At 34.8% G+C, this 27,272-nt stretch overlaps 2 protein-coding genes across 7 annotated transcripts in view; one reads left to right on the top strand and one right to left on the bottom strand.

The window, feature by feature from the left end:
• LOC148874101 (chromosome-partitioning protein, putative (DUF639)) overlaps positions 1-3,832 on the top strand; it is a 64,815-nt gene extending 60,983 nt beyond the window's left edge. For 3 of the 5 annotated variants that reach the window (XR_016101792.1, XM_088951334.1, XM_088952581.1), the window contains one exon: positions 3,457-3,832. Coding sequence is in view for 3 of the 5 variants with exons in the window: in XM_088951334.1 (XP_088807460.1) it covers positions 3,457-3,759 (303 nt within the window). In the remaining 2 variants the exon portion in view is untranslated. Of the gene's footprint in view, positions 1-3,391 lie in introns of all 5 variants that reach the window. The other 2 variants (XR_016101946.1, XM_088951882.1) reach the window with 1 other exon arrangement.
• A 16,188-nt stretch (positions 3,833-20,020) lies between these two features.
• Positions 20,021-27,272, bottom strand: part of LOC148874099 (O-fucosyltransferase 10-like) — a 36,198-nt gene continuing 28,946 nt past the window's right edge. The window contains exons 8-10 of one of the 2 annotated variants that reach the window (XR_016106647.1): positions 21,378-21,545; positions 20,852-21,304; positions 20,021-20,738 (exon numbers count right to left, since the gene is read on the bottom strand). Coding sequence is in view for 1 of the 2 variants with exons in the window: in XM_088967729.1 (XP_088823855.1) it covers positions 20,525-20,738; positions 21,117-21,304; positions 21,378-21,545 (570 nt within the window). In the remaining variant the exon portion in view is untranslated. The remainder of the gene's footprint in view (positions 20,739-20,851; positions 21,305-21,377; positions 21,546-27,272) is intronic. The other variant, XM_088967729.1, reaches the window with a different exon arrangement.

Raw genomic sequence — 27,272 nt, 5'->3', positions numbered from 1 at the left:
AGAAAAAAGAAAAGAAAGAAAGGAAAGAAAAGAAAAAGAAAGAGAAGGAAAAAAAAAGAGAAAAGGAAAGAAAAGAAAAGGGAAGGGAAGAAAAGATAAGGGGAAAGAAAGTGGTTTGCCCCTACCCCTTCAATAAAAAGTTTTTAAAGATTAATAATGAACACAATGTTATGCAGTTTCTCATGAAATTGCATCCAAATTTTGAAATGATTTGAGCCAGTATTCTCAATCGAGGTGATATTAATGATATGGATGCAATGCTTGGAGAGTTACTGAGTGAAGAAACTCGTATGCAAGTACACATTGTACTTGAAGCTAAGAAGGAAACTAGTGTGGCATTTGTAGCACAAACCTTTCAGGGTAAAAGTGCAGGTGGTAGTAGAAATCTTTCGCATGTACAGTGTCACTAAGTGGAAGGAGTATGGCCACATTACATCCCATTGAAAGAAGTGGAACTTCTTTGTTTACCGCAAGAAACAACATGTAGTGAATGAGTGCAGAGCCAAGTCATCTCAAGGAAAGAAGAGTTATGAGGCATATCAAGCCACTACTGATGACATGCAAGCTATTGTTACATCTTCTGGGAGTACAACAACCTCTTCAGGGCAATCCTTTCATGCATCTAGTGGTCTTTCTGAACAATAGATTCAAACAATGATTGCTTCTACAATCACATCTATTTTTTTAGCTTTAGGACTTTCTGGTAATCCTTGCCACTTTAGCTCTCCCGTTAGTCCTCTTTGGATCATTGGTTCTAGAGCATCAAATCACATTGGCTTGTGCTTCACCTAGTTCAACCTACACCCCTTTATTCTGGTGATAATCAAATTGACACTACCAATTGGTGATAAAGGCATAAAGCTCAAATCCTTGGCATGGATAATTTGACCCTTTCTGCTTCGCCCTTTGGCTCATTGCCTTTAAAGCAAGTATTTGTTGTACCTAAAATCACCGCTAATTTGATTGCAGTTGGACAACTTGTCAATAATGGATATGGTGTTTATTTCTCACATAATGGTTGCTTGATTTGGAACCAACTCACTGAGAAAGTGACAAGGAGGGGTCGTAAGGTTAGACGTCTCTTTTCTTTGGAATTTGATCGTGATTCTACACCATCTAGGTTTTTTTTATTTCTTCTAGGAATTCTCATGATACTTGTTGGTAGCTTTGACATTGTCATCTTGGTCATCCTCTTTGTGATAAATTAACTGCGGACATTCATTCTGGTTTTTTGAAGAGTAAATTACCTCCTTTTACATCATCACTAGGTTCTTGTATTACATGTTCAAGCAAGAGTACTATTTCACCTTTTTCTATTAAACATGGTCGTACTTTCTCCCCTTTTGAAATAGTTCATAGTGATTTATGGGGGCCTACACCTACTTTGTCTCAAATGGAATTCCAATATTTTGTATTGTTCGGTGATGAAGCTCTTCGTTCAAATTCAAGGGGAGAATACATGGATAATCAATTCTGAGACTTATTGCATTTATGTGGTATTTTATCCCAACAGTCATGTATTCATGTCTTGGCGCACCTCAACAAAATTGTGTAGTAGAGAGGAAGAACCATCATCTCCTTTAAATGACTTGCACACTTCTTTAGGATTCAGGTGCTCCTCCTTCCTTACAGGGCTAATGCTGTAGCATCTTTGGTATATCTTATAAACAGTCTTCCTTCTACTCTTTTCAATGTATTTACAGTTTGGTTGCACTAGTTTCACACCTAGGATAAAGATGATCTGAGCTAGAGATAATCACCCTCTCTCAACCAACCAGGCTTTAGTTATAGGTTTGTGAAAGCTATACGAAGATACTTATGTCCCTATTTAAATATGGGACACCCTACTTAAACTGAAACAAAATAGACAAAACACCTTTTGATAAAATAGTCTATAATGATTAAAATATCCCTGAATGCTGACTCTAACCCTCTCAATCTGTTGGCCATGTTGAACTCTAAAAGCAAGTACAATATATAGGGGGCCCAAATAAGTGAAAGCGGACTGGGTCCATACGAATGTTGGGTCGGCGGGCCATAAATAGGAATTCAAGTCCATACACAACAAATATCCCCCTTGGTTTGAACATCAAACCACACAAGAAGTAGGAAACTTTTTCCACCTTTACCAAATAAACCCTCAAGAAGCATATTAGATTCTACAAACATCAATCATGTCCAACAATGCGTGAACTTACCACGGGGAGAGTCTTTATCGTATCGATATATTAGTAGGATTCTCAGTCATAGCAATTTTCTTCACAGAAGTAGCACCCTGAGACATGATTTCCTGGATGAAATGATATTTGATATCAATTTGTTTGGCCTCTCATGATACATCAGATTTTTGGTCAAATGTATGGCACTCTGGTTATCACAATACACAACAGTAGACTCTTGATGCAAGCCAAGATCACCAACCAAACATTTCATCCATTATGCTTCCTTCACCCCCTCTGTTACTGCCATATACTCTTTCTTCTGTAGTAGACAAGACAACTGTAGGCTGCAAAATTTCTATGGCACACCCAAAGGAAGTGTAAACACAACCTATCAGAGATCTCCTATCCAAATCACCTGCACAATCTGAATCCACAAAGCCAACATCATTTCCACCATTGTCACAATTCTTCTCATAAACTAAGCCAAAACCTGCGGTGCCTTGGAGATATCAGAGAACCCATTTAACTGCTTGTTAATGACCTTTTTCAGGATTTCCCATGAACCTATTTACAACACTGACAAAATGTGAAATATTTAGATGAGTGCAAACCATAGCATACTTAAAACTACCCATTGGATTACAATGAGGAGCACAAGAAATATGCTCCTACTCTTCTCTCTGTTGTGACAAAGCTGCAGATAACCCGAAGTGGGCTGAAACTATGGGTTGCATCCAGATTCTTCATCTCAAACTCACTAAACTATTTCTTCAAACTGTTGATCTCAGACATGTCTCTAGAAGCAATCAACATACAACACAAATACACAAGCACCATTTGAGATCTCCCTATGATAAACACAACTACTATAGTGCTCCCCAAACGCACTGAGGACCCACTGAAATAGGAAAGGAAACTGCTTGACTGTGATATTCTATGCAGTATTTATTTATTTATTTTTGTATATTTTTGGATGCTTGTTGATTCATCAGGGACTGAATTTCTTTCATCTTATGTCTCATGTTCCTTGGCCAGACCCCATATAGTTGGGGTAAGGCTTCGTTATGTATAGTGTATGCCTCATGTCTCTATGGATTGTAATTATCTACGAACATGCTTTCTTTCTTATTTTAGCCAATTGTATGTATTGCATACTGACCATGCATTTCTCTGAGTATTGTCTCTAATAGGTTGTAACTTATTTGTAATGTGGTTTTTGATCTCAACAGGCTGCATTTTATTATTTCAAATTTTGAGTTAATCTTAGGTATTCTCATGTCCAACTTGCTTGCAGACAACAACTGAGGTTTCTCTGGTACTATTATCTGCTGCAATTATTCTCCTAGTCATCCCTTTCCGCTATATCCTTGCATTTTTACTTCTTGATTTGTTCACACGAGAGCTTGAGTTCCGTAAAGAGATGGTAACGAGGTTCATGAGCTTCTTGAAGGAACGTTGGGATACTATACCCGCAGCCCCTGTGGTTGTATTACCATTTGAGAGTGGTAAAGTTGGCTCTGTTAATTCAAGTAAGTCACTTAAACACAAAGGGCAATCAGATAGAGTAAACAGCACTGAAAAATCCAGACAAACTTAATTGTATGATATTTTTATGTATCATATGCATTGTTTTATAGTAATGAAAAGCATTGTTTCCAGTTTTCTGGCTATAGTTTTGATCTGATGGGTCCCAAAATACATTTGAGTTTGGCTACGAAAAAGCAAGCGCACATTTGACAAGGTGGTCCTTGTTTTCTTTGTTGCAACTAGAGAATGACCATCCCGAACTGAAGTATGGGGTCTGTATTCTCATAATTTCTGTTTGACTCCCGTTAAATAGGTTTTATTTCCAAGCAATAAAGCTATTTTATAAATCTTACATCATTTAATTGAGTGTTTCTTTTTTGCTTTTTAGTGGAGTTTCCCTTCTCCTTTTCAGCTCTCTCATTCACTCTCTCTCTTTCCTCCCCTTCCCGTATCTAGGCCTCCCAATTGGCCACGTGGTAAGAGACTTTTCTTTTCAAGGAAGGTCTCTATTTGCCAGCTAACCTAACCTATCAGGGTATCAAATCATAATGGTTTCAAAACTTACCAAAACAAGCCTGATACTCCTATTTCAAGACTCCCTCTTTTTACGCTTGTACTGATGCTCTGTTAACGAGACTCATACACAACTGGTTTATCTTCTCTTTTATCGAAAGCAATAGTGAACATCATTCTTCCCAAGGAGAAGAGATCAAGAGCGACATTGCAGAGACATTGCAGAGACATTGCAGAGACAAAAACAGAAAACTTTGATTTCAAACGTTGCAGAGATCAAGAGCGACAAAGAAAGTCCCTCCTGAGTATTTATTTCACCTTTACTTTTTCATTTTGGGCACAAAACAATGGGGTGTAGCAGCCATACTAAGATGAACTCTGAAGCTGCTTCTTTGGAACTTATTTTGATCTTTACAACGCTGCTGATTAAAAAACATTGCAAAGGGATAGTGATCCAAAATAGGTGTGCTTCACCCAGAACCGCTATTGTGGTTGCTATGTCGAGCGATCACTGTAGCTTTAATTCGGGTTAAGAAGACAATACTATTGGTTTTCGGGTTAAGATGACAATACTATTGGTTCGGGTACGTTCAACCTGAACCAGATCCGAACCATTAATGTTGTCTTTAATTTACATTAGAGTTGCATTATTTTGTTCATTAATTCTAATGGTTTGGGTTTAGTGCAACCTGAACCAAATAATTAATTAATCATATTATTCATTATTCTGTTAATTATTTATTTATTGTTGGTTAATTAATTAATTAAGCAATAGTAATTATAGGAAAATAACTTAATAGTAATCATAGAGATTGTTAATTAATTGACATTAATTACTCGCCTTAATCAGTTAGCTTACTCTTAAATTGACAGTCATTAATTACTTATTTTACTACAAGTTATTGCTGCTTTTTCCAAATATTAAAAATTAATGTTTCACAAATTACTGAAAATTTTTCCATAACTTTTAGTGGAAATTAATTTCAGTACAAATCAGTTGCTGAGATTAATAATTAAAACTTATGAATTTGTAAATAAGTATTGATATTTTCAGATATTCATTGAATTTTTTCAATGGAAAGTTAATTTCAGTAAAAAATCAATGATTAATAATTATTAGAGATATTATTAATTATTCAGCTCAGTAATTTACCTGAAATTAAACTATTCTTTTTGAACACTAAATTATTATTATTTTTATTTTCTTTTTGTTAGTTATTTACTTTTAGTAATTTAGTTTATGTATTTTTATGAAATGATCTATTAATACTTATCATGGATTAATTAATTATTTGCATCAATAATTACTGAAAAAATCATAATTAAAATTTATAGAATAATTACTGGTTGTGGTGCTTAAATTGTGGTGAATTTATCTCTTAACTTAACCCAAGCCCAAATATAGGCCATAAACTTCTCCACCCTGGCCCAGCCCATACATAGGGCACTACCCAAAATCTTCTCGGGACAGGCCCAAACATAGGTCATACAATTTACATAAATTTGCCAACATTCAATATATCCTTTTAATCCTTTTTATCATCAAATTGGACATAGGGTTTGGGTTTTCCCATGCATCGCATAAGTCCCTACTATATATGTACACTAGTACTCAGTCCAACTCCAAAAAAGAATTGACTTGGCCTATATAAAATAACTAAATGAATTAATTAATCCTTATTGTAAATGTGTTTACTATTAATTATTGTAATTCAAGTAAAATAAAATTAAGTTAAAATAAAGTAACTTTATTAAATTTAAAGTAAGTTAATAAAACTAAGTTATTTAATATATTTTGATTAATAAGCTCATAAGTGAATCGTGTAAAGTAGGTTGTTGATTTTTTATTTTCCCTTATTTTTATTTTTGATACAATTTTAATTTTAATATTTTCTCATTCTCAAAAATATTACTTTTAAAGTTTTAGTATGATACAAATTATATTGTTTTAAATGAAGAGTTCTCTTATTTATTAGTTAATTAAAAAATTATGTTTCTATTTTTTTTTATCTTCTAATCTTTTCTAGAAAATTTCCCTTGTTTTATTGTTTTTTTCTATCTATTAACAAAATTCTTAATATTTTTCCTGTTATCTTTTTTTTTTTCTTTTGATTATTATCAAAATTATTTTTTGTAAAAATTTCCCTTATTTGCTCTTTTGTTTTCAAAATTGCATAACTTGGTCGAACTAATTAAACTAGATTAGTCCAATTCCATATGAATTGGTAATTGAAGCTAGTAAATGGATGGTTTTCGAACATTCAAATATCTTGGCCATGCTCTTTTTGTTTTCAAATTGAATAGTCAAGTCAATTGACTTGAAATTTCATAATATAAATAATATTTTCAAAATACTATATATTACAGTCGAGGCCATGGTGAGGTAGGGACTTCACTCCCCATCTCAATCACTATCCTTGGTTAGATATTTAGATATCTAAATTAATCCTCATTCTTGTCCTTACTAGAGTAGTCTCCAACTCTCCATTCCCAACTCATTTGGGATGGGGAGGTCGAATACCTAGTGGAGATGAGGAAATTGCCATATTTGTCTTAGGGCCTGTTCGTTTGCTCTGAAGTCTGACATTGAAAGTGCAACAGTTACATTAAGAGGTATATTGGTATTGGTGAACTTTTCTTTTCTCTAAACTCCGAATGCAGAGAATGTTGTTCTGAACTCTGAATTCCGAATTTTGGAAATGATCAAATATCTATTTCAACCCCATATATTAGAGTTTTTGTTTGCTTTTTTGGGGTTATCATTGGAAAACAAAAAGTTGTATGATTGCACTTTAAGAGATAAGAGATAAGAGGAAACAAACAATCATTTTTTTCTTAAAGTTAAAAGATTCCTCTTAAGAGATACGAGTTAAGAGGAAACGAACAGGCCCTTAGTTTACCTAAATGGATCTGGTCCAACAAAAAAAAAAGACATGGCCTATATAAAATAATTTAATTAATTAATTAATCATTACTATAAATGTGTTAATTACTCTTAATTATTGTATTTCAGGTAAAATGCAATTAAGTTAAAATAAAGTAACATACTTCACTAATTTCAAAGTAAGTTAATAAAACTAAGTTATTTAATTTATTTTGATTAATAAGTTCATTGTAAGTTATTGATTTTTAATTTTCCCTCATTTTATTTTTTTTTTGCTACAATTTGATTTTTTATTTTTTCTCAAAAAAAAATATTACTTTTAATATGTTGATAAGTTCTATTATTTTAAATGAAAATTTCTCTTATTTTATTAGTTAATTAAAAAAAATCATGTTTCTATTTTTTGTTATTTTCTAATCTTTTGTAGAAAATTTTCCTTGTTTTATTGTCTTTCTATCAATTAACAAAATTCTTAGTATTTTTCTTGTTATCTCATTTTTTTATTTTTCTATTTATAATTTAAAAAATTCCCTTATTTTCTCTTTTGTTTTCAAAATTGCATAACTGGGTCGAACCAATCAAACTAGATTAGTCCAGTTCCATATGAACCAGTAATTGAAGTAGCAAATGGATGGTTTTCAAATGTATAAATATCTTGGTCCTACTCTTTTTGTTTTCAAAATTGCATAATTAGGACCAAACCGATCAAACAAAATTGGTCCAATTTTGTATGAATTGGCAATTGAAACTAGCGGATTGAACAATTTTTGAGTATTCAAATAATCCAACTCTTGAATTTCGTCTTTTTGATGGATAGTGATTTTTAGGTCTCTAGTTCATTTCGTTTTTGGCTTTCTTCTTTTGGTGGGAAATTGGCAAAGATGGGGAAGCAACTTAATCCATTTGACCAACCATTTAATGCTTCAAAAAATTAGCATTTTTCCTTTTTTCTATTGTTTTATAATTAGCACAATTATTTTTTTAGTGAAAATTTCCCTTATTTGCTCTGTTTGTTTTCAAAATTGCATAATGAGGTTGAACCGATAACCAAATTAGTCCAGTTAATTATGAATTGTTAATTGAAGCTGGTTGGTTGTATAGTTTTTTTGAGTATTCAAGTAACCCAATCCATGAACTTCATCTTCTTGATAGATAACAGCTTTTAGGCCCTTGTTTCATTTCTTCTTATGCTTTCTTCTTCTAGAAAACTGACAAAGATGAGAAAACAACTTGATCCATTTAATCTACCACTCAATGCTTCGAAAAATTATACTTGCAATGGAGATATAAGATAAGGAGACAATTCATGTTCACAAAAAATATTTTATTTTTAGAAAATTAGCAATGAAATTTTTAATGCAAAATATCGACTCATGTTTTATATTAAAATAAAATTGAAGTCAAGAACTAGGCAATTCCTTGATAGGAGAGAATATAGAGAATCATTATGTTTGATAAAATGGACAAGTCATCATTTGACATGGCAAAGACGATATAAAAAAAAAGGTTATTCCTCTTCCCTAAATGGTATCAAGGAATTGTTCTCTCCCAAAAGAGAGTTGTGTAAACTTGACTAAGAAAATTTTGTAATAGTTTCCAAAAACTCTTTACTATGAAAGTTCCATTTGGACTTCCAAAGTAAAGAATCCAGCCTATTCTAGTGGTGGATCTATTTAAACATACCTAATAAATATGTCTCCATTAATTAAGATGCTAGTAAATATGGTGGATTCTCAAAATCTATCTCCATGTTAAATAATTCCTTTAATGTCATTTAATCATGTTAATGAACTCTATCAAACTTCATGACTTAGGAGAATTAAAACTCTTTGTCCATCCTTTAATCAATTCATCATGAACTACAACATGAACAAGCTAATAGATAGCTTACAAGAACTCGACAATATGTTATAGAGAGCCGAGGAATTGATCAAAAAGGACAAGTCAGTGACCATGCCTAGTAAAGGAAGAAATTCTAGTAAGAAGAAACAAAAGGGCAGGAATAGGTCTCAAAAGAAGGGGGACAGACAAAAGAAGTAGAAGAAAGACAAGTCATCAAATCAAAATCACTTCTACAAGGAGACCGGGCACTAAAAGACGAACTGTCATTAATACTTTGAATCTCTTAGGGGGAAGAAAGAATGTAATTTCAAAACTCAAGTCATAGAGACCAACATGTTGGTCACTTCTGCATCCTAGTGGCTGGTGTATTGACTCTGGAGATTTTACTCATGCATGTAACACACTACAGGGGTTCTAGGAAAGCAGAAAGTTGAATGATGACAAGGTCGTACTTGGGATATCTACAACCTGATGGAAGGGTCAAGATCCATCATATGGATGGCCGAACCATGCTAAATAGCTGGGCAAATTTTCAAAAATTTTCTAATCCTTATAACAATTGAATTCCCTATGTTTTGAAAAACTGCATTTTTTATGATCGGTCTTGCACTAAACTGGACCTGTTTTGAAACCAACCAAAGAGGGAGATGTATACCTGATACAGATAGCATAAATGCAGATCCCAAGGTGGAAGTTCACGCCTAAATCAGTCATAAACCAACCTCCACTGAAAATGGCGCAGTGTATTCTTGAAGTTAGTTCACCAACTCAGTTTTCAGCAAAATTGCAATCCAACAGATTGGATCGAACTGGTAAGGTGAGCACAAAATTCTTCTATATTTTTCTTGTAAAAATCAGAAGAAGACTAATCTCTATCAGTCCCAAAATAATTATAGTTGAACTAGGGTTTCTTGGGAGACAAAAAGGAGAGAACAAAATAGAGAGTTGTTCTTATCTAGTTCGTCCTCTTCTTCTTTTATCTCTTTATGGAGCATTTCTTCTAATCAAATTAGGAGATTATCCAAATATAATTTGGATCTGGATTCTATTAAGAGATAAGTTTTATCCTCTTAGGAGGATGGGTGCTCCATACCCATTTCCAAACCTAGATTCTCCCCATGTCACATGTGACAGCTTAATTAATCATGTTGATTATGGGCCTTAAGCCCTTTAGCTATAAGGCTCACGACCCAAGAATGTTGCATGGCCAATTTAGGCCTGATTTGTATGGCGTAGGAGCCCATAATGACCTTACATAAGTCCACATGGGTTGGGCCTTGCCTCTGTGAAAAGGCCTTGCCGAATTCATTACTAAATGCAGTGAACCCCTGAACACATCACTATAGACTTAAAATGGGCCCAACATTTATACTTAAATGATCTTTGAATTTAGTTATCCTATGAAGACCCAAGGATAATAGACTTAAGTAAGATAAAGCTCATCAAGTAATCAGCCTTATAATAGTCTCTTACACTTAACCACTTAGCCCATAATGATCAAACACTACCCAACAGGGAAGGATCTCTCCCCTAATTGCAAGGTGCAATGTCACACTTTTTGCTCGGATGGATCCTAAGAATATATATATCACATAAATATATTTTGCACAAACCAAATCTCAAACACAGTTGAAATCTACTATCGGCAATTTAGGTTTCCATCAGATAGTATGTAAACACTATCATTCACTTTGTTCGAAAAAGAGGCTGATCCTATCACTATGATCACCCACTCAGATAAATTCTCAAGCAGCCCCAATATACCTAGGTTTTGACCCTCAATGGATTTCACTAATTGGCCTATGAAAGACAGTCCAATCTGACACCTAGTGTAGTACCCTAATCAAGTCTAGGGGTTATGTATAACTTTCCATTTTTTCCCATCAATTTCCAAGGTCCAGAGCATAATTGGAAAATGGTTTGGGTTCAGTGTTTCAACTAAAAACACACTGCATTTGCTTTTGGTCTAACCCTAGCAGTTGAGATAAGTTGCCCCAGCTTCTTTGGTAGCACATCAGTGTTAGCCTTGGCAGGATAAATTCCCTTTGTCTATCCAATGGCTAAGAACATTCTAAACTAACACGAGTCTCATAAGTGTCCAATTAAGGGGTAATTTCATAAAAACATAGCAATATCGATATGAAACAATAATGTACTTTTATTCATTTACAATAAATGTAGATGTACATCAATCTGATTGGAGCTAAGGGCATACATTGTCTAACACAACCATTATAGCTACTTCTATAAGGACAACAGATTTAGTTTTTTGAGAATGAACTATTACTTTAAAAGATTGTCTTTATGTTCTGTTACTTAGAAGAAATTGAATAACAACCGTTGTAGCTACTTTAAGATTTATGTTCTGTTATTTAGTAATAAAATTGCAATTAAATTGAATAACAAATTCCTTACTCATAGAGAACTTGAGAATGGTCTTTATATTTTCTATCATTCTCTAGAAACAAATGTGACCGAAACAATGACGGAAAGCATCCCCAAGAAAAGAACACAAGAAATGATTAATTCCACATGTTTGTGGAATTATCGACTCGGCCATATAAACAAAGAATATATCATAAGATTGGTGAATGATGGTCTTCTAGATTTTCTCATAGTAGAAAATCTACCAACTTGTGAACCTTGCCTTCAAGGCAACATGGAAAAAAGGCCATTTGCACGTAAGCCTGAAAGAAGTACGAGCACACTTAACCTTATACATACTGATGTATGTGGTCCTATGAATTTTAGGACATGTAACCAAGACACTTACTGTATAACTTTCACCAATGAATATTCTCAATATGGTTGTGTACCAGATGAGACATAAGTCTGAACCCTTTAAAAAGTTTAAAGAGTTCAGACATGAAGTCGGGAAATAATTAGGGAGACAAATCAAAATCCTTCAATCAGATCAAGAAGATGAATATCTCTCCAACAAATTCAATGACTACTTAAAGGACAATGGGGTTATATCACAATTGTCGTCTCTTGCTACACTACAATTAAATGGTGCATCAAAGAGAAGAAATTAGATTTTATTGAATATGGTCCGATCACTCCTCATTTACTCAGAGTTAATCATATCCTTTTGGGGAGACGCATTAGAAACTATGACTTACGTGCTAAACCGGGTTCCAACCAAGTCAGTTCCTAAGACTTCTTTTGATCTATGGACTAGCAAAAAACCAAGTGTAAGACACTTGAAAATATGGAGTTGTCTAGCACATGTCAAAAAGACAAGTATAAACAAATTAGAATCTAAAACAAGTTGTTGCCTATTTGTAGGCTACCCCAAAGACTTATTAGGTATATTTTCTATGACCCATGAGAACAAATGATTTTTGTTAGCCAAAATGCCCACTTCTTAGAAGAAGACTACATCCTGAACAATCATCATCAAGAATTCATTCTTGATGAGGAGGGCTCAGGGGTAGTGGGAGTTAGTCCGCAAGTTCTAGATAACAATATCCCGGGCATCTAAACCTCCTATACGTTTTGGCTATGATCAATAAAATTACTTAATGAAAGTTATAAAAAGCAAAAAAGTCCCATGAATTATACAAAAACTATGTTAGACACAGACTCCTTGAAATAAGTAGATGCCATGAAAATCGAGATGGACTCAATGAAAATGAACAGAGTTTGGACTCTTGTAGAACCAACCCTTGGGGTGAAAGCAATCGGTTGCAAAATGGATATACAAGAGGAAGAAGGGTCATGATGGAAATGTTAAAACCTACAAAGCTCGGCTTATAGCAAGAGGTTACACTTAGAAAGGAGTCGATTATGATGATACATTTTTGCCTATGGCTATGCTCAAATCTATTAGGATAGTATTAGTTATAGTTGCACATTACGACTATGAAATTTGATAAATGGATGTCAAAATTGCATTCCTAAATGAAAATCTTACTGAAGATATCTATATGCAACAACTAGAAGGTTTTGTTGCCAAAGGTAAAAAACACATGGTATGTAAGCTAAATAGATCTATATATGGATTAAAGCAAGCTTCCAGAAGTTGGAACATTCAGTTTTACTCAACAATCAAACAATTTGATTTCGAGCAAAATCCAAATGAGCTCTGTATTTATAGAAAGATAGTGGAAGATAAGGTTACATTCATGGTAATATATGTAGATGACATTCTACTCATTAAGAATGATGCAGGAATGTTAACCACAATGAAGGTATGACTTTCACAACAATTCTCTATGAAAGATCTTAGAGAAGTTCCTTACATCTTGGGATTCTGACTCTATAGAGATAGATCAAAGAGGTTAATTGGATTGTCCCAATCTACTTACATTGACAAAACCGTCAAAAGATACAATGTGCAAAACTCCTATTGGATTGTCCCAATCTACTTACATTGACAAAACCGTCAAAAGATACAATGTGCAAAACTCCTAGAAGGAATTTGTTCCTTTCAGGCATAGAGTCATTCTTTGCAAAGGAATGTCACCTAAAACCCCTAATGAGATAGATGACATAAGAGAGATTCCCTATGCCTTAGTTGTAAGGAGCATCATGTATGCCATGTTGTGCACTTGGCCAAACATTGCTCAGGCCTTAAGTGTAGTGAGTAGATATCAATCCAACCTAGGACAAGAGCATTAGGCAACTATAAAGAACATACTAAAATATCTTAGAAGAATTAAAGACTATTGCCTTGTCTTTGATAATAATTCACTACAAATGGTTGGGTATACAGATGCCGACTTCTAATTTGATCTAGATAATAGAAAGTCTACATTTAGATACATTTGAGATCCTATGTAAAGAGTTAGAAAACGAATCCATGACTGAAGCCAAGAACATTGGCGTAAGTGAGGCTACCAAATTAGTCTAGATGAAGAAATTCATCTAGGAATTTGGAGCCATACCACATCACCCATTCCACTATTGTGTGACAACACTAGTTCTATGAGAGATTGTTGGTAGATGAGACATCCGAATTCAAAAGGTAGCATTAACAGGGAATGTGGTAGACCCACCGACTAAGACACTAACACAAAAAGTATTTAAAGAACACATGAATAGTATGAAACTGAGACTTATATCCGATTGGACCAAGCGCAAGTGGGAGCTATTAGACAATGTATGCCCTTAGCTCCTATCAGAATGATGTACATAAACATTTATTTATAAATGGATAGCATACATTGTTGTTTCATGTTACTATTGGTATGTTTCTATGTATTACCCCTTAAACTGGGCACTTAAGAGATTTATTTTAGTTTAGAATGTTCTTAGCCATTGAATAGATTTAGGGAGTTTATCCTGACAAGGCAAGCACTAGTGTGCTACCAAGGAGTTAGAGCAACTTGTCACAACTGCTAGGTTTAAACCTCAAGCATAGCTCGTAGGTGTTTATAGGAATCACTAAACCCAAACCAATTTTCAATTATGCCTTGAACCTTGGAAATAGATGGGCAAAACTAGAAAGTTACACATAATCACAAACTTGATTACAGTACTACACTAAGTGTTGGACTATGTTGTTTTTAATATGCCAACCAGTGGGATCCATCAAGGGTTAAATACTTAAGTATTTTGGGGCAATCCAAGAATTCACTTGAGTAATCATAGTGATAGAATCGACCCCTTTGTCAGACAAAATGAATATCAGGGTTTACACTCTCTTTGATAAAAACCTAAACTACCAGTAGTGGATTTCACCTATACTTGAAATCTGATTTTGCAAAATATATTTATATGTAATATCTCTCTCTCTCTCTCTCTCTCTCTCTCTCTCTATATATATATATATATATATATATATTACTATTTTAAAGAAAATGTTTGCAAAAGGTTTTAATTTTAGGATCCTTCCAATAAGAGAGTGTGGCACTGCATTTCGTAGCCAAGGGAGAGGTCATTCCTTGTCGAGTATTGTTTTGATCATTATGGGCCAAAAGGTTAATTGTAAGAGACCATTATAGGGTTGATTACCCGAGGGGCTTTGTCTTACATTAATCCATTATCCTTGGGTATTCATAGCGTAGCTGAATCCAATGATCATTTAGGTGTAAATGTTGGGCCTAAATTGGACCAATGTTTATTGGGTCAGGGGTTTATTGCCCTAAGTAGTGAATTCAGCCTAGCCTCTTTTAGAGGTTGGGCCGAACTTATGTAGGCTTATGTGAGATCATTTTTAGGTTCCATGCCATATAATATCAGGCCTAAAGTGGCTATGCAACATCTTGGATCGTGAGCCTTTGAAGTAAATGGACCTAAGGCCCGTAATTAATAAGATTAAATAAGTTGTCATGTGCTCTGGGTCAAATCTAGGTTTGGAAATGGGTATAGAACACCTAACCTCTTAAGAGGATAAGGCTTATCTCTTAATAGAGTCCATATTCAAATTAGATTTAGATAATCACCTGATTTGATCAGGAGAGTGAAAAAGATAAAAGAAGAAGAGGGCAAACTAGACTAGAACACTACTCTCTCTTCTTTTCTTTTGTCTTCCAAGAAAGCCTATCACAACCTAGGCTTTCAAGACTGATTTAGATTACTCACCTCACTCAATTCAAGCAAGTTGTGTCACAATTTTGTTGAAAACAATGTTACTGAATCAGCTTCACCTACACACTTTGCCATCTCCAGTGGAGATTGGTTTTTAGGGCTAATTTGGGTGTGAACTTTTAGCTTGGGATCTATGTTTGTGGTATCCATATCAGGTATAATTCTCCATTCTTGATTATTTAGTCTGGTTCAGTGCAAGATCAATCTGAAAAATTCAGTATTTAAATTCACCAAAAAATCGGTTCCTACAAGGGTTAGAAAAATTTTTGAAATTTCACCCAACCATTTACCATGGTTCTACCATCCATGTGATGAACTATAATGCTTTCCAATAGATGCTTATAGGAAACATCTACTGTACTTGATCATTTACTAAACTTGTATGAGCTTAAATAATTACCCTGTTATAGTGAACCTTTTGTTTAAGCAAAAGAAAGGAATGGGATTATGAGAAGAAAAGTTTGTTAGTGATTAAGATCCTAACAAAGCACTTAGTTGAACTAATAGAATTAAGTCATTTTTCAAATATTAACCAATAGAAAGAGCCATATAAAAATATCAGGATTTTTGGAAATCACAATTTCGGTTGAGAAATGAAATGGAAAGAATATTTTTCTAAGAAGAGAAAATATATGTGAGAGGTGAAGAGCTACATACATATGCTACTTAAAGCAAATTAATGGTGAATGAATCATTTGAAAACCACACATAGACTCTACCATGAAATTAAAGGCAAAATAATATATTTTTTTAATCATAGGTAACTAATTTTAGTGACAAATGCCTTGAATGTGGTACTTTATTTTCCCATAAAAGAGTTGTTAAAATTAGCTCAACTTGAACAATTTGAATAGTGGGAGATCAAATATTTAATATACATTGTCAATCTCCACTTAATGAGAAAGCTATACAATGGTTGAACTCCTGAAAAGAAATTCTATGGGAAAATAATTGATGTTTTATGTCATTACTTCGGAAAATAATTGATAAGATATGCCATTTCTTCTTTGTTGAAATTATAACTTCTAGAATTTTGTACATAAGATGCATTGTTATCATACCCATTTCTATGGATATTAAACTAACCAATACAGTTCTTTTCTTGTTGACAATAAAAGGAATGGAAAATAAATTTATGTCTAGCAATTGAAAGCCTTTCTTTATACATATGTACCAGGTTTATTTGTTATGTGGTTAGTAAGCTCTTGAAAGGCTAGTGTTATTAACCTATATTATGATGGTTTAGGTAATTTTAATTTGCAAAGAATGTGTTCCTTGAGCTGTTGAGTTATAAACTACAACTTATTATTTGCAATAATTGATGTCTTGTGGATTTCATTGTTGAATTCATAAGGATACACAAGAGAAAACCAGTTGAAATGGTGAAGGAGCATCAAAGCCAAAGGCAAGCATCTAATGCAAATGTCTGTTAGGAAACTACCAAAGAAAATGGTAGTAAGAACAACATTATAGAGTCTCTACCAAGGGAAAACAACCTAGTAGAGATCAACAAGGAGCTTGAATGAAACTTGCAAAGGGAAAAGAACCTTGTAAGGTGAATTCATTTTTTCACATAAGAGCTACCAAAGGTAAAGAACCTGGTAGTAATCTTATTGGGTGAATTTACTTTTCACATGAAGACTATCATGGGTAAAGAACTTGGTAGTGGGATCGAAAGGTCATAATGGCATGGTTGCTTACAACCAAATCAAACAATTAGCCCGTTAAAGAAGAAAGTTATGAGTGGGAGATGTTGGTAAGTGGCAAGAGGCCCTCCATTGGAAACCTCAGTGTATAGATAAATCCTATGGCTGAAGGAGCAACTTACACCGATGGGCAAAAGTATTAATTTGTTTGAACTTTGAAACACTAATAGAGCTCTTAAACAATCTTTATCCATATCAGTAGAGGACTTACTTGGCATGGTAGTTGAGAAATTCTGGGATCGAAATCATGCCTAATTGGACACTTGTCCAGTGATCCAACAGGCTGAACAGGTCCAAGTGAAGCTTACTAACTGCTCTCGATAATGTGTGGGAACTCTCTAACTTAAAAGCCTGAACGGGTATATATGAGTCCCTCCTGAGCAAAGATATTATCACTTGGACTATTGCCAAGTTGGGTCATCTATAGAGTTCTTAGTCTTGTACTAGGAACAAGCCAACTGCTTTGGCCACCAGATCAGAATACATGTACTGTTTGTAGGGTTCATCAGTGCTTACAAGTACTGTTTGCAAGGACCATCAACCAAGACATCTTTCAATCTCGGAGAGCTGTTTAGGCATGTGGCCTATTGTCAACCTGCTCCACTTATAGAAGCTCACAAAGAGTATGGGAAGCCTTGACCTGTAACGAAACTTCCATGATGGCACAAGTGGAATTGCACACATGTGCATCATTTTGCTTATTGAAGCATATTAACAATCGGCTTCCACTGTGACAATGCATATTAACAATCAACTCCCATAATTGATAAATTATATGTAATTATAAGGATATAAACTTTGATAAGCCACAACTCCAAGAGCCTATACTACTTTGATCTATATTACATGAACGCATTAAGATAAATTTGGTTTTAACTTTTTAAGTGTATCAAAAGAGTTATGATCAATAAAAACATCCCTGTGAATTTTGATTAATACCATCTGATTGGTCACTTTTTTTTATTCTGAGTTTTCCAATGTCATGTATTTCTGGTATCATAGTTATAATTCGCCGTACGTATCTTAAAATTATGTTTTTAATATTATCTCTATACCGTAGTCAAAGTTCAAAGTATTTATGCACGATATACAAATTGCACATTGCATATCCAAAAGGAACTATATACTTGCATCGAAACTTCTACAAGTACAAGAAGTGAGCAACGACATCTCTAGAAAGGGTATTATCCCTCAAAAGTGGCCACATGCCAACTCTCAGTAATTAATTAGTGTATCAGTGGATTCGAAAACCAATACGTATGCATCAATACACATAAATACATTAAACTTAGCCATAATATATATATATCCGAGACTAGAATTATGCATTTCAGTCATTGCAATCCAACCAAATTATAAGACTAGAATTATGCATTTCAGTCATTGCAATCCAACCAAATTATAAGACTAGAATTATGCATTTCAGTCATTGCAATCCAACCAAATTATAAGACTAGAATTTATTTTTGTTGGACCATTTTCTCGGAGTGTGTAGTTTTGTGACCCATTCCTTTTCAATGCCTCTGTATCTGTATTCTCCCGTTTGGCAACTGGTACTATAAATTTCCTCCGTTACTGAACTTACAAGTTTTATACTGTATCCCCCCCCCCCAGCAACAAAATAAGGAAAAAGAAGAAAAAAGATTTGAATACGACCGATAGCTTCAATTCCGAACTAGAGAACATGACCAAGCTGGTAAAGGGGAGTTGAGAAAAACCAATGATGCAAACACATCCTCAACATCACCTCTGACATGATGCACCTTAGAGTCCGGATCACCTGTCAACAAAACAGGTTCCATCCCTCTACCAACATGATCTTACACAACACTTCTCGTACATGGCGAGTCCCTCTTTTATGGTGGGTAACTGGGTATAGTCTCATGGTGAGATGTGCATTATTGGAATGTATTTTGTTGGCAGAAAATCTCAACTCTGCTCTTTAACGTATTGCCGTTGAAAGATGGAAGTGAGTGACATTAGGCCCATTGTTAGCTGCTTTATCTCACTTAGGGGGCACTCGTTGTAGGGATTTTGAGGGACCAAAGAAAGTTTATTTTCCTAGGGGTATCACTCACCTGAGTAAGTGATCCCATCTCCTAGGTGGGTAAATTAATTTTCCCATCTAGGGGAAAGTTGCAAAAACTTGGATGGGACAAAAATGCCCCTTTAGATAATGAAATTTTTATAGCTAAAATGGTCATTATATTATTTACCTAGGAAATAAAAGAATATGGGTAAATCATAAATGCACTCACTCGGATACATGTTTCCCAAGAAACTTACCCGGAACAGGACCTTAAAGTTATACAAGAAATACCATGAATTTAAAGCATTTGGTTAGCTAATGAGTCTAAGCGGGAACTTTCCTCAAAAATATATTAACAAAGTCTAGTTACTTTCACATTTCACTGCTAATCGGGTGTCCTTTAAGCAAAGATGTCAATATTGCAGAGGGGCGATTCAGTTGAAGCCTTGAAGGTAAAGGTGAAAACCTAAGGCAAGTTATCTTTGGTGCAAAAACCCCTCCTGAAGAAGATGGTTTTCCCCTCATCTGTTTCTCTTCTTATTTTCCCACCAAGCATGTCATCTCAGTTTGAAAAGCCATATAGAGCACTGAATCTGTGAATCAGTTGAATAAGCAGATTTTACCTTCTTTGCTGGAAAACCCTTGCTCAAGGAGCTTGGCAAGCAATGGAATCCAGACCCGTCTACAGGTTCTGTGTAAATAGCGGAAGGGATATTGCTACACTTCTAGAAGTAAATCCACGTTTCTGATATGGGTAGTGACCCTAATTCCCTAATATGGAACACATGGCTGAAAAAAAAAAAAAAAAAAAACAACTTATACATAACTCCATAAAGAGTCCTCTATTTATGGAACCAAATTGACAATATTATATGGATGGAGGGTTCAATGAAATTTACAGTTTTAAAACTATGCAAAGAACGTTATAAACAGTCATCTTGAAACTAGTCTGGTCTTCTTCATCCTTGTGTAAGCTTTGTAAAAGGAATTCTGAAGGCCCATCACTCGTTGCAACTTTTAAGTCCTTGGACCTATGGGGAAATACTTAGATGCAAAGTTAGTTGATCTAATTTATTGGAGAAGATTAGGCACCCTCATATAGAAGCAAAACAAGAACCAAGGTCTCTCAAAATCCAAACACCTGCCTATTGCATATCCATCAATAGTGGCTTAACTACTACTTCATGGCAGGCTTGATCATGGTTTGCAAAGGGTCAAAAGGGATTCAAAGAAAGGGGGATGAGGTTGAGGGTGGACAGGAGATATCAAAAAAATGTAAATGAAAGGTAGAGAGCGGCAGGGAAATAAAACAGAATAATCTGTTTTTCTAAACCATGGCATGGGGTTTATGGCCGATAGAATGAAGAGTCTGAGCAGATGAAAGGGTTAAATTTTGTGATCCATGTAGACACCTGCATTCTGGAAAAGGATAAGCATAGATGGAAGTTTGTTTGCTCTCTTGTCCCATTCTAGGCACCATTATCCCCTTCCGATTACTCTCTACAAGCATCTCTTCCATATGCACTTTGAAATCTTTCCAGCTGTATAAAGTCAATAACAAAAAAATGGCTTAAAACTACTGAGAGTATATATACATATTAAATATATAGATATGCACACACATTATATGGGGGAAGAGAGAGAGAGAGGTGACCTATTACTAGTGTTGTGCAGTAGAACAACTAATTTGCACTTGTCTGGCCTGATGGTCTTGGCAATGTCCATACAAAAAACACACAAGATAGAGAGAGAAAGAGAAAGACAGAGATAGACAGAGAGAGAGAGAGAGGTGACCTGATACTTGTGTTGTGCACTAGAACAACTAGTTTGTATTTGTCTGGCCTGATGGTCTTGGCATGTCCACACACACACACACACACACACACACACAGGGAGGGATGGAGGGAGAGAGAGGTGACCTGATACTAGTGTTGTGCAGTAGAACAACTAGTTTGCGTTTGTCTGGCCTGATGGTCTTGGCATGTCCATACAAAAACCGCCTGTGGCCCATCAGATGATGGGGGAAGTTACCACCTTGAGTTGTCACAAAAACCTCACTAAACAAGCAAACGGTGTAGTCCAAAGCAGCCAACCTTGAAGAATAGCCCTATGAATCCAAGAAAAATGGAAGTAAAAAAAATGCCAACCAACATGTCATACGAAGCTAGCAAGAAATTTACCTCAAATGAAGCTAGCTCCTCTGGGGTCGCAAGGGACTCTTTAGTCTGCAGAAGGGGAAACATCTTCTTTAGAGGAGTTAAATTCCTCTCTGCTTCATATATCTTCCCAGATGCCAGATAAATTGCTGTATTGTTATCAAAGCCCATACCCCTTAGCATCATTCCAACCTATCCTGACAAGAAACAGCATTTACAAGAAAATGGATTATAAAAATATTTCACATTTGAATGTGGGAGGACGAGATAACATGATGCAAAATAATATGGCAGGGGTAAAATCATCTGACAACCACATTGTACAATAGTTATATGCATGCAAAGATCCTGATCAATGAGAATTTTTAGGGCTTGGAGCACATTGACAGTTTCTTACAAGGACATTACCCAATGTTGGTCCTAGCTATCTGGCTAACAGAAAATTTATTAATAAAAAAAGTATGACATGGTATCAGGTGATAAAATTTCACCACAAAAAAGGGAAAAAAATAGTATTAGACTTTAACAACTACAAAACGACCAATAAGTTCGTTTCCAGCAAAGAATGACCCAAATCCTTGAATTCAAGTGACGAGCACCAGTCCAGTAAAAAAGAAATAATGTCTGTCACATTTCTATTAAGACTTCTACATTTGCCCTCAAATATTCTTCAGTTTCTCTGTTTGCAAAGTCCACAACAAACTGCAAAAGAATTATGCTCGAATAATTTTTTGCCTTCATGTTCTCTTCAATGCTTTCCAATAAGGAAAGTTTTCCCTTTGGATTACCTGGATTAAATTGAGGCTTCCCAAGTTGTAGAAAAAAAAGTAAACCCAAGTGAATTCCACTACCTTGCAATGAAAGAATAGGTGCATCATATCTTCATCATTTCTACATAAAAAAAAAAAGACACGTTTGGCAAGATCCCATTCACATAAGATGATCGATTGTCAGAAAATTATCCACAGATAGTAACTATGCAAATGCTTTCATCACCTTGGATCACATTTCTCTGGGTTGATCTTAAGGCTCCTCTAATTTGTTAAAGATTGATGCATTTCTTGATTCTTTTCCATTAAAGATCTTGTGAAAGTAGGATTCCAAACCACATATTCTCATCTTTTTCCAAATCAGTCACTTACCAGTAACATGTATAATCTTGGACAAAAATCACTTATATAGACACTACGGCAGTGGTTAGTCCTCCTATCATAAGTAAACACAATAACTCCTAGGGTTCCATTTGGGAAGAGTACAAATACAAGGTTTAGAAATACAGATATGGACCATATACAAGATTTTGCACTGAACATATTTGTATTTGTACTCTTCCCAAACAGATCCTAAATGACTTAACCAATGATTTTAAAATTTTAAGGACAAACCAACTATAAATAGAGAAATCAAACTAATAGGCTGGACCCAGTGACAGTAGAATGACCAAAATACCCCATATCCATTGTTAAATTATGAGCACTTAAATCATTTCTAATTACTTCAACCCATGTCCCTTTCGCACTGTCCCTAGACCTTCTAGCCCCGTCAATTTATTTTTATGGGAATTTAAATCATTTCTTACTACTTCAAACTCTCTCTTTTTTGGTCAGCCCCTAGCCCTTCTAGCTCCTTCAACTCGCAACAGATTGCTTCTTCTTACAGGTTCTATAGATAGTATTCTATGGATGTGACTAAACCATCTTTGTCTACTTTCTCTTATTTTATCACCCATTGGAGATATTCATAGGTTCCCCCAAATGGGTTCATTTCTAACCCTATCTTTCTAGTTTTTCCATTAATCAATCTCAGCATATGCATTTATTCCAAACCCATTTTTTGGACATGTTTCTTGACTTCCCAACATCTTTTCTCCATAATTGTTGGCCTTACAACTGTTTCATAGAACTTTCATTTTAACACAAGTTGTATTCACCTATTTCACAAGACTCCAGATACACCCTTCTGTTTTTCCCATCCTGCTCTTTATTTATTTAGTTATCTTTTATGAGAGAGAGAGAGATAATAACAGAAATTTCAATAAAAACAAAAGGGGTACATGAGATGATGTACAGCTGAAGAAGAATTCAATTCTTCTAAGAATCCAAAGTACCCCTCTAAGTCCCAGACATGGCTAGACTATCAACCAAAGAAGAATTCAATTCTCTAAGAATCGAAAGTCATAATTTATCAAAAAAAAGAATCCAAGGTCACAGTCATTGATTCCAAAATGTCTCTAGCCTCGTTCAGGAAATGAGCCAGCGTCCAGAGACCACCATCTTTCACTCCTAACCAATGTATTAGAGTCTCCTTTGATTGACAAATTCAAGATACCCAAATTTTTAGCAATTCAGAGTCCAGTAAGAGCAGGAAGCTAGCACCTATGCCTTAGTTGAATCAGCAGTCACAATAGGACCACTAAAAGCCCAACAGATATTTCCATCACTTGTTCTGACCACACCCCCAATACCAGTATCACCTAGGATGCTGAAAGCACTTCTATCAAAGTTTAATATCATCACCCCAACATGTCTAGAGACGGGGCCAGATTTCCAGGTCAGAATCATAGGTGAGGAATATAAGAAGTTAACTAAATTTCTTTGCAAATCTCCCACTGGAATTCCTTGAAACTCCCCAGAATTTGCCACCCATAAATTACATAAAAAAGTGATGTGGGCAATCAACTCATCAAGAGATCTTGCCTTGTTCTCAAAAATATGGTTGTTTGTTTCTTTCCACACACTCCACAACACAGCATGCAAAACCACGGCCCAATAAATCTGACCCCTTCTGACATGTCCTCTGCATGCTATTTCCAAATAAAATCAATAATTTGTTCAGGAGCAACCCATCTATAGCCAATGAGATTAAGGAAGTGATAACAGATTTTTCTGGTTTCCCAACAATGGAGAAGGATATGTTCAGCTGATTCTCCTCATTGAAACATAAAACACAGGCATGAGGGGAAATACATAATCTTCCCTGATTCTTCAACCAAATCTTCTTAAAGGGGAAGTGAGAGTTGAACTCTCCCACAATTAGAGCCTTGAAAAAGGATTTGGTTGAGAACTTACCAGTAGGGTGGAGGTGCCAAATATGTTGATCACTAGAAGAAGGAGATGCATAGACCTTCCTTAAAGAATGGAGAAGGTCAGCAATCTCATAAATTTCCACATTCCTCATTCATCAAAGAATAAATAAATTTCCACATTCCTTAAGGGTCTTCCTAAGGTTAAGGTTTCCAGAAAAATTCCTTGAGAGGGAGAAGAAAGACATGAAGAGATGGTAGCTTTTTGGTTTTGGAATAGGCTAAAAACATGATGGTACAACTCAGCCAAGATAGACTCACCCCACCAAGATCAGTCCAAAATTTAATTTTGTTCCCATACATGGTCTGTACCTTATGAAAGGAATGAAACTAACGTAAGTAGCAACACCTTTCCAGGGGTTGGCTGCTTTAAACTGATTCAAATGAATCTTGCTGTCCCAACCATTGGTGTCCATCCCATTCTTGCTCTTAATCATAGCTGCCCCAGTGGTATTAATTTTGTTGTATTTATCACTGTATGTGACACAAGGTCACTTTAGTCTTTTTATCTTTTATTGTATTGCTGCAAGCCTATTCTTTTGGCTCTCAAAGTCTCTTTTTCCCTCTCTTCTATCTCTTTTCTTACCTCTTTTCTCTTGCTTTATTACAAAATAATATGGTATCAAAGCATATTTCTGGGATCTAAGAGCAGTTGGATGAAATTTTCTTCTTCCTTCTTACCTTTTTTGGATTGAAACTCAATAAACTCTAGTCGACCTGGTCTGAGACAATCTATGGTGTTTTTGTATTCTTTCTTCTTGGTTGTAGCATAGAACCAAGAAAACTCATTAACTGTGGTGACTGAATGCTGTGAAGAAGTTTAAAAGCCTTCCAACCTCTTGTGTAGATCGTGGGATCAAGATGCAGCAAGGCATGTGTTTTTGTTAGGTCTAGTATGACCAAGGTTTAAAATGTCGATGTCGATGGAAATGTCGCTTACCAAAATATAGGACATATGTCGGAAATGCCGGAAATGTCGAGGGGAAATATTGTAAAAATTAGAGACATTGTGGAAATATTATGAAATATGTGGAAATATGCAATGATATTTTGTAAAATGATAAAAGAAGCAATAATACATATTTCTAGACTATTATCTTATTCCCAACCATTATATAAAGCTAAGAAACTAAGATCAATAACAAATTAGTAAATGACAATTTACTGATTTATTATGCATTTTGATGTTTTTACAAGGTAATCTGATATTTTCTTTTATTTTTTTAATTCTGATTTATTATAAATTCTAATATATTTATTTCACACTAATAAATAGAAATACATCTATTCTGATTTTTAAATATTAAAGTTATAATACATTATGTTTAATTATAAATTTAATAAACTGATTCTCCTTTTTGTAGTATTAAGATTATGATAAATTCTGATTTCTGATAAAACTTAATGAATTTATTATGATTTTTAATACTAAATTTATAATAAATTATGATTTAGTATAAAATTTAATAAATTTATTCTGAATTTTATATTAAATGTAGAATATGATTTATTATAAAATTTAATAAACATTTTCTGATTTTAATAAATATTTTAAAAAATACTAACTAGTTAATATTTTATTACTTGAAAAATATTTTATGTTTTGTATTATTCTTTTGTTTTTATATTTTGTTAATTCTTTTTTATAAATATTTTATTTGAAACCATGGGTATGACCTGATGACCTGTTTTTACAACAACAGTAGTGGTGTACCATTGTTTAGTGATTGTGTGACCTAAGTTGTCTATGCCTGGCACTGCAAGTGGCCTGAATTGCTTCTGGAAAGGCCTAGAAAGGTTCAAAGTACCGACATGTATCGGCCGATACGTATCATTCTGGCACCCCACTGATACGCCCCTACAATGGGTGTATCGGTGGTCTGATTGGTTCAGGGTGTGGCGAAGACCTAAACCGGCTCCCCTGAACCAATTGGCAAAAAAAATAAAAAATAAAAACACCAAAAGGAGTATCGATTCGCCTGATACGCCCATACCGGCATATCGGGCATGTCGATATTTTGAACCTTGAGGCCTAGGAGTTTTTCTTGTGAGTGGCCTTGGTGTTTTGCCTTCTTAAGAAGGTGTTGTTTTTTCAGCAGAATTTTGCATCAATCTTTTTAGTGTAGACTGAGGTGATTGGTTTTGTTTAAAGTGGTCTTTCCATGATATCTGATGATACTGCTAACTCTAGCGTTATCTCTAGTAAATGATGGCTGAATGGTGGAGTGGATCATATGAGTTTCCCCACGACCATCACCCCACTTGATGGTCTGAATTATTTAGCATGGTCCAAGGAGATTGAACTATATATCACAACTAGAGGTAAGGATGGAAATATTATTGGAAAAGTGAAGGAATCAAAGTTTGGCTGTTGAACATGATAAGTAGGATCAAGGGAATTGTATAATCATGTCTTGGCTTCTTACTTCTATGTTGCCATTGATCTGAAAGAATTTTTTGTGGGCAGATACTACCCGTGAAAGATTTTATTTAAAAAAGAAAATTGAGATCCCCCTTCCTCTTCTTCCTTCTCCCCCTCGTCATCCCCCTCCTCTTAAGAAGGCTTACGCCTCTTACATGCTGAACTATGCCTCACGCCTCTATGTAGTGGAACGCCTCACATTATTCCTCCGCATTTTAAAACATCTTGGCATTTTGGAGAAAGTATTCTTGGACCAAAACATTGAGGATACTAGGATTCAGTCAGTCTCTCCAATTGTTTTGGGCAATATTGTAATTTTGTAACTTTGTTGGAATTGGAATGAGACCTTATGGGAGGATATATCCTGTCATTGTAATATCCTAGTTTCTTATTTTAATATAATTTTCGGTTAGAG

The sequence above is a fragment of the Nelumbo lutea genome, chromosome 1 (assembly GCF_056320005.1).
Source record: "Nelumbo lutea isolate HS-2025 chromosome 1, American lotus-T2T, whole genome shotgun sequence".
Classification (NCBI taxonomy): domain Eukaryota; kingdom Viridiplantae; phylum Streptophyta; class Magnoliopsida; order Proteales; family Nelumbonaceae; genus Nelumbo; species Nelumbo lutea.
Note: the sequence above shows the minus strand (reverse complement) of the source record. Positions and strands in the feature narration are given on the sequence as shown.